The following is a 9,171-nucleotide window of genomic DNA, read 5'->3' on the forward strand; positions in this document are numbered from 1 at the left end:
GAAACAAGTGGCCTAACTGGGTTTTTCATAGTGGTCATGTTTATGATTTGGGTCGTGAATCTGGCGTGTTAACCCGGGTTAATCAAAATCGTTCCAATATGTTATTATCTCAATATTAAATAATAAAAAAACATCATTTAAAAAAATCTAAAGTCAAACCATGATTTTACCAGTTTTTCATATTCCATTTAGACCCGCCAAATAGACTTTGTCATTTTATGTCAAATCCTATGTTTTTACTATTTTTTATTTTTAAATTTAATCCATGATTCTCTTATAACTCTTTAGTTTAGTCTTGAATTTCATCACACCAAAACTTAATAAAAACCCAACTAGGGAAAGAAAATAGGAAAGGGAAAGAAAGAGATAGATAACTTAATTAGGTTAGCTCATTGTAGTCATGTCAATAACTTGTATTGTGAATTTGGCGTGTTAACATGGGTTCGGGATTGATCGAATATGTAATTGTCTTAATTATTCTTTTAAATGATGTTATCTTGATTTTTTTTTTTAAGACAAAACATATTTTTACCAGTTGTTCAAGTTATCTTTCGACCCTCTAAATTGACTTTGTTAATTGTTGCAACTCCTATGGGATTTAATTTAAAGGTCAAGTTAGGCAAAGAGTCGGGTTAAGAGGTTTCAAAATTAACCCGCTAAGTTTGGTTTAATAACATTATCAAAGAGTTTCTCAAGACCTAAACATTTTTTTTAAGTTAAAAAATTAGTGTTATTTAATACTTTTTTATGAACACTCATACGCAGCGGCAATGATAAATTTAAAATTTTTTAGGAGTCTCAAGGATCTTGTTAGATAAATATAGGGTTGTTTAGGGTTTATAAGAATATTACTTGAAATCAGACATTCTTTTCTACTTTGAATAATTTTTTCAAGACTAGGTTATCGCAAACTATACAAACCACTAGTGAGAAATCTTTTAAACCCTTTTAAAGAGAGATGGATTATTATACCTTTGAGTGCTAGCTCATTTTTTTTTTTTTTGTATTTTTCAAGTGTTTTATAACTTATATAATTTTTGTACTATGTGCCACTTATTATACTAAAATAAGAGGCATAACATTTTTATTATAGAAAAACCTAAAAATCCTATAAATAGCAAAATATCAATTTCCCCTTAATTATATCACATAAATTATTTCAGGATAATTTTAGAAATTTATTCAATCAAATATTTACTTGATTTATTTAGGTCTATACTTTCATATAGCTCTTGTTATACCCAATATTTGCTCATTTGTTACCTTTAATTAAAACAACATGTAACAGGAATCAAAGCATAACATTTCATATATAAGATAACTTTAGTGATCTTCAAGTATAAGGATCATTTACACAACTATCACGTGAATTCTTTCCATAAACACAAATGATCTCTTCATATAGGATTTTCATGTAAGTCAACTTAGTGTACATGTCATCTAACAAGTACCTACATATTAGTTCTATGTATCCCTCATACCATAATTTATGAGAACAACTGTTTTCTTTCATAAATGAAAGAACATGATATGTATCAGTCTCAACAACTCTAATTAATATCCATTTTTAATAGAGCATTGACCAAGAACATTTAGGAACAAAGTTTTGATGTAATAGTAATCCTATAATTATAACAACTTTATGATTTTCTCTACAAAATAATTTTAATCCTAAAGACTTTATCTTTACTCTAGATTCATTAATCAATTATTTGATGAATATTAAAAATAAACAAGCCTTGTTTAATAAATTAAATATATTTACATGAACAAAATCAATATCACGTGTAACCAACTGATTGATTTTATGACATATACACTAACATTTATGCCTTTTTTTCAAAGAAAAATGCTCACAGAAACATTACCAACAATCTATACCCGCAGTGAAGCGCAAACAACACTGGTAATATAACTACACCAACAATCTATATTCCTTACCAAGAGACTTAGTAGTAAGCAGGTTCCATAAAATTTTAAAAGAAAAATAAAATAATAATAATAAAAAAAAAACATCGTTAATGTATCTTGAATTCCATAAACCTAAACCACTACATCTTTTAGGTTGACAAACTTTATACCAACCAACTAAATGAGTTTTCCACTGACTATATATAGAACCCCAAATAAACAAAATAACTCTACTTCTTAGTAGCTTCACAAGTAAAACCTAGTAACTTTGTTGATTGGATGGCTTACACTAGTTTAAATTGTTAAAACTGACTGTGTTAAGAGTTAGTTTGCCTACTAAAGATAGATGCTTAAACTTACAATAGATGCTTAGCATGTCAATATAATAATCTCTACTTTACTTTGTCAACCACATGCTAAATGTTTTGTTAGTATATTGTAGGGTGTTTTTTTATTAGAAATGTATTAAAATAATATTTTTTTTTATTTTTAACATTAACACATTAAAATTATCAAAAAAAACATATAAAAAAACTCATTTTGATACTTTTACACAAAAAAAAATATTAAAAACATTTTAAAAAAACAAATTGAACCACAAAACAAATATTTTCTTAGTATTTAAGTATTCTTGTTAACCAAAGTATGGATCGAAGATAACCCAAGATATATTCCTAAGTCATTAGTTGTTGTGAAACATGATAAATTACAAATGGCATGTTCCATCGAGTATTAGTATTATAACTTGTTTGAGGAATATGGTAGATGTTACTTTTCAAAATATTTTTAATATATATTTTTTATTTTCGACATCAGTATATTAAAAATGATAACAAAATACTAAAAAATATTAATTTGAAGCATTTTAAAAAAATAAAAATTTAAAAAAGTATAGTGTAACAACACTTTCAAACAACTTCTTAGAAGAACAAGAAATCCAAGTTTAGGTGACATCACTACATAGCTTGCATCCATGCAAAACACTAAATAATTATTCTTCAATAATTTTTATTAACATAATCAAATAATTAAAAATAAAAATTTTATATATAAAATATTTTTAAAATAAGTTATTTTTTATATGACACAAACAAAATGATGTTCAATATATAAGTTTTTTTATTATAATATTTAGTTTCACTCTTTGTTTTCTTTTAATTTCATCTTGCCTTTTAACCATAGTTTATACATAATTTATGAGATTACAAAGATTATAATTGATAAGTTACAAACACAACGTTCCCCAATATTACAAAATAATAATAATAATAATAAGACATCATAGTATGATACAAATCTAGATTAAGTTTAAAGAACAGTTTACTTGTTGGTTTTCTTTTTATTAACTATTTTACCTCTAATTTAATCACCAGTAATCTAATTTTAAATCCTCATAGATTTTAAGATGGTTTATTTATGTCATTACACTAGGTGTTTTTTTAAAAAATAAATTTTATTTATTTTAAATTATCATTTTTATATACTAATATAAAAAAAATTAAAAAATAATAAAAAATATTATTTTAATATATTTTAAATTAAAATATATTTTTTTAAAAAAACAAGGCAACGAATAACTCGACCTTAATCCATGAAATTCCCAAAAGCAGCATGGACTATCCAATTTTTCCGTCTCCCTTGCCCATACTTGTCAAAAATAAATATTTAATCCCTCTCTCTCTCTCTCTCTCTCTCAGTCTATAAAGTGTAATAAACACGCCTTATCTGTAGTGTTCGCCTCTCTCCTGTCATCCTATATAAATTTCTAGTTTCCTTTCCTCACCCTCCATAACCCCTTTCTGTTTACTCGTGCAACGGAAACTCGCTTTCCTTCCTCCCTTTAAAAAAATTCCGAAAAATGGCAACCCAAAAACCCAAAACCACTGCACCAAAACCCACCACCGCCGTGAAACACGACGACACGGAGGAGCTCAAGGTGGTCTTTGACCAATTCGACGCAAACGGTGACGGCAAGATCTCAGCTTCGGAGCTCGGAGAAGTGCTGAAATCCACGGGGTCTACCTACACCACGGAGGAGCTCTGCCGCGTGATGGAGGATGTCGACACCAATAAGGACGGACACATTGATTTGGCAGAGTTTGCGCAGCTTTGTCGATCGCCCTCCACTGCGACCGCCGCCTCTGAGCTGAGGGACGCGTTTGATCTGTATGATCAGAACGGTGATGGGCTGATCTCAACGGCGGAGTTGCACCAGGTGCTGAGCCGGTTGGGGATGAAGTGTAAGGTGGACGAGTGCGTGAAGATGATTAAGAACGTTGACTCCGATGGTGATGGGTGTGTTAATTTTGAGGAGTTTCAGAAGATGATGGCCGCTAACACGGGTTCCTAGATCTTTATTTTGGACGGTGACGACTGATTTGATCAATGGATGATGCTGCTACCGGTGGGGTATAAATTGAGAGTGTATTTTGTATCTGGGGGAGTTGTGTGGTTATATGTTGAAAAAAGTTGTAGTGGAATAAATGTCTTCTATAAAATTATGGTTAAAATTGTAGTTGAATAAAAGTAATTTAATATATTTTGTTAAGAATATTTTTTAAATTAAGTTTATATATAATTAAAAAATATATATATTAATATTAATTATTTTTAATTTATATATTGGAGATTTAACTATTGATATTATATTATAAAATAAATAATATTTTATATAAAATATTTTTTTTTATTTTTTTAAACTATTTATAATTCTATAATGTTCGAAATTTATCTGACTAAGGATTATAGTTTTCATGGTTTTTTGAGCGTGCAATAAAATCAGGTAAAATATTATTAGAAACAAAATTAGGATTACGATTAAATTCTATAAATGCTACGTCATCATGTGATCTTTTTCTAATTTATGTAGTGTCATTGAATAATGTTAAACACTAGTTTTTCAAATAAAAACACAATTAAAAATTAAAAAAAATGAAAAGTATAGATTTTTTATTGTTCACGTGAACAGGAAAGAGTGAAAATTTCCTATGCATTGTTCACTTTTGTGCAGACAAAGAAGCAGCTTGGAGCTACTTTTGAATAACCCGTGTTTTAAACATAAAGAATACTGGGTCCCACAAACAGTAAACCACCTTTTATACATTACCAAACACCAATTTTTATGTGGTTTACTTCAACCGCAGAAACAACAAGTACTTTTGGATGACCATGGAGAAAGATTGCATTGATTATGTCAGAAGATGCCATAAATATCAAGTGTATAGTAATAAGATAAATGCACCTCCAACTCTTTTGTTTAATATGACATCACTATGACCATTTGCAATGTGAGGAATAGATGTGATTGGGCCAATCAACCCAAAGGCTAACAATATGCATTAATTTATCTTAGTAGCCATTGATTATTTCACAAAGTGGGTGGAGGCCAGCTCTTATGCTCATGTAACTCAAAAAGTGATCAAGTGCTTCATTGAGAAAGATTTGATATGTCGGTACGGTTCACCTGAGAAGATAGTGACCGACAATGCCCAAAATTTTAATGGAAAAATAATCACAGAATTGTGTGTGAAGTGGAATTAAACATTCAAACTCGTCTCCTTATAGAACAAAGATGAATGGTGTTATCGAAGCTGCAAACAAGAATATCAAGAAGATTATCTAGAAGATGGTAGTAACTTATAAGGATTGACATGGGATGCTTTCTTTTGCTTTGCATGCATATCGTACAACAGTAAGGACATTCACTGGAGCTACACCTTACTCATTAGTATTTGGGATGGAGGCAATGATGCCTTTGGAAGTAGAAATTCCATCTTTGAGAGTGCTAATAAAATCTAAATTAGAAGAAGCTGAATGGGCTAAAGTAAGATATGAGCAGCTAAATATGATAAGTGAGAAGAGGTTGGCTGCAATTTTCCATCACCAGCTATACTAAAGAAGGATGGTCAAAGCATATGACCGAAAAGTCCCACCAAGAGAATTCAAAGAATGAGATCTTATACTAAGAAAAATCTTACCATTACCAAGTGAAGACCGAAGCAAGTGGGCACCAAACTATGAAGGCCCATATGTAGTGAATCTGTTGTTAACTAGGATGGATAGAGATGATTTACCTAGGCATGTGAACTCTGATTTTGTGAAAAAGTATTATGTATGATGTGTTTCATCCATTCACATCAATGAAGTTTTGGCCAGGAAATTCTCTTTGCATATACCTCACCAAAAAACCCATGCATGATCTCAATGGCTCAACAATTTGATCTTTCAAACTTTTTGACAGGAGAATCTATTCTTCTTAAATGAGGTTTTAAAGAACTGATTTTGTTTGTGATTTCAATTAAATAAATCAATGATTTGTTTGGAATAATGTCCAGAGCAATTCCCTTGAAAGAGATGACCAAACAAGTAAAAAAAAAAAACATGCAATTGGAATAACTATCACTCAAATTATGTCTTGGATCCACATTTTATCAGCACGAATAATGGTTGGTAGTACATTAGTTTTTCATGGACTTGCAAAACGTGGTATCTTACAAATCCAAAGCATTACGCTGGATGTGGACAAAGTTCCTTGGTTTTAACTTATCTTACTTGAAATGAGGAAAGACCATCTTTGATATTCCTTTCACTTTCTTTAAAATTATCCTTTGTAGTCCCAATTTAAGTTGAGTTTATTTAAAGCTTTTTCTTTCACAAGAACCTCAACTAAGATTACACCCTACACTAAGGGGCAAAAAGAGAAATATGATTAAGGAAATTGTCTTAAAGGCACGTGAACTTATAAAGAAAGTCTGAAAACAAAGAATTCAATAAAATTCCAAACAATTGAGAGAATTCCTGACAAATATAGGAAAAACAAGAAAAAACAGAAGTTCCTCATTTGGAATATTTAGCATCATTTTTGTTGTCAAGGTAGCAAAAGAAAATGTCAAGACAAGATAATAGTGATCTATAGTTTATAAGCCCTGAAACACTTTTTTTTGAGCTTATGGAATACTCTTTCTTTTATAGCCTTGAGCCATAAAATACATTACGTGTCTTTGAAGTCCTTTCTAATCAAGTAAGCAACCTGGATCAATAAACGACGTTCTCAAAATATAAGAGACTTTTCCATAAAGAGTCATGGCATAGCAAATAATTACTTATTATTATTCATGCTGTTAAAAAAAATGTTTCTAAAAATAAAAGGCAAATTGTTTCTTTTCTCTCAAAATATCTTCAAGCAATTGCTTGAACACTTTGAAAACCAAAGCAGAAGGTCATATCATCACTTACCTTCATCTTAGATTACTTTTACTAAGAGATTTGACATAAAGCCCAGAGTTGCCTGAACATTGTTATAAACAGACATTGAGAGTTTCAGTTTTCGAGAACTGATTAGTACTTAAAAGTGCATGTTTATCAATGTTTTATATCATCATTTTGCACTTGAAGTATCAATAACTCCTTAACTAAAGCATGTTTTATAATAACAAGTTTGATACTATAAGATACCTTAATTTATGGTAAATGCTCATCTTAAATGCAGGCTTATCATAAAAATGAAAGGATTGATTGATGAGTTTAAGTATTGAAAGTGAAAGGACAAAGAGATGGCCAAACTTAGAAAAGAGATGCTGGTGCAGTCCAAACCGAAACATTGCTCGGTAATTGGATCATATCTGGAGCTCTAGATCTCGGATTTAGGTCCATTTTATATGGATGGAAAGGTAAGACATAGGCCTACAACTTTCATGAGAGCCCAAGATTTAAAAAGGTCATTTTGAAGTCCAAATTATAGGAACAACGAAGAAGTCCGAATCTGTCCTGCAGCCCAGACACTGTTTAGTGTTCAGCCCATATCTTGAGTTCTAGAAGTCCAAATAACCTCATCTTTTTTTTGTTGGAAATCTAAGACAATTTCCTAGAACTTTCTTAAGGATTTTATGCAAATTATGATGTTAGAAATTACGTCTTGTTCAGACAAGAAGATAAGAATTATCACAAAGTCAAGATGTGGCCACCCACTCATCAATTAGTCAACAAATCAATAGTTTCAAATTTTGCCTATAAAAGGAGGCATTTACCATGTATTGAGGCATCTTGGTGTTCAAATCAAGATCATGCTCTTGCTTTCTCTCTTTGTATTGCTTATGTTTTGTTTTCATTAATATCAAGTTTATGCACTTCATTTCCTTTCCTTTATTTAGTTAACTTCTTTCTCATTTATGTTCTATTCTTGTTCATTTATGTTTCTTTCTTTCATTATGTTTAGCTAAGTTAATTATGTCAAGGTGAAAAGGGTACACTAATGTTGTAAGAATAAGTATAATATAAACTTAACATGGACCTTAATGTTGGATACTAACATGTTTTATATTTGTTATCTTGTTCACTTTTAATACTTTGCCTGTTAAATGGTTAATCTAGATTTATGTTGTATAACACTTGGTACAACAAATACTTGGCACTTTCATAGCCCATACTGTATGGTATAACCGACACCTGAGCTATGAAAGGAACTTGATTTGTTGTTAATATAAGTTATAATCATGAATGCTTGACAACATTTACAAGTATTAGCATTATTCGAATAAGATAACAAGTATTATCATATTAACAATTTATAATCCGATTGGAACCTCATTTATGTGTGGTCTCTAATTGAGTAATAAGAGTTTATACTATACTTGTTTGAAGTACCATTAGTGGATTCTCTAACCTTGACATTTGTTTTTATTATTGTTTAATCCTTACATCAATCTTACCTCTCAAAGCTCTCTTTATTACTACTACTATTATTATTATTATTTACATTCTTGTTATATTATATGTACGTTAAGTATGCTCTGTGTTTGATCAAGGATCCTAACATTGTTGGTCTTGCCTTGTTCATTCGCATTAGAAATCTGTTTATATTATATAATATATCTCTTTGATCTTTTCATAAACTCAGTATATAGGCTGGAAATCTGTGACCCGATCTTTTAGATCATTTTCAGGTATAACAACACCACGTACTGAGTATTATTATTATTACTCTTAATATTACTATTATTATTATTGTTATTATTGTTGTTATTGTTGTTGTCGTCGTCGTATTGTTATTTATAATTTATACAATTAACCTCTCTGTGGTTCGATCCCGGTTGTCGGGTTATTTATTACTTCGACACTCCTACACTTGGGAGAAGACATCAAGCTTTTGGTCGTGTCAAGAACAAAACAGATCTTTTGAAAAATCATTTTTGAAAAAGGTTTTCTTTGTAAGAAAAATGAATATATGACACACTACGAGGCACTGTTAGAAAATCAGAGATT

General features: G+C 30.1%; 1 protein-coding gene across 1 annotated transcript; it reads left to right on the top strand.

Moving 5' to 3' along the window:
- The first annotated feature begins 3,594 nt into the window (after nt 1-3,594).
- LOC118046278 (uncharacterized) lies at nt 3,595-4,462 on the top strand. The gene has a single exon (XM_035055107.2). It carries the CDS (start codon nt 3,770-3,772, stop codon nt 4,259-4,261), a length of 492 nt encoding a protein of 163 aa, XP_034910998.1. The 5' UTR covers nt 3,595-3,769; the 3' UTR covers nt 4,262-4,462.
- Nucleotides 4,463-9,171: the final 4,709 nt, after the last annotated feature.

Source organism: Populus alba, chromosome 12 (genome assembly GCF_005239225.2).
Source record: "Populus alba chromosome 12, ASM523922v2, whole genome shotgun sequence".
In the NCBI taxonomy this organism is placed as follows: Eukaryota; Viridiplantae; Streptophyta; class Magnoliopsida; order Malpighiales; family Salicaceae; genus Populus; species Populus alba.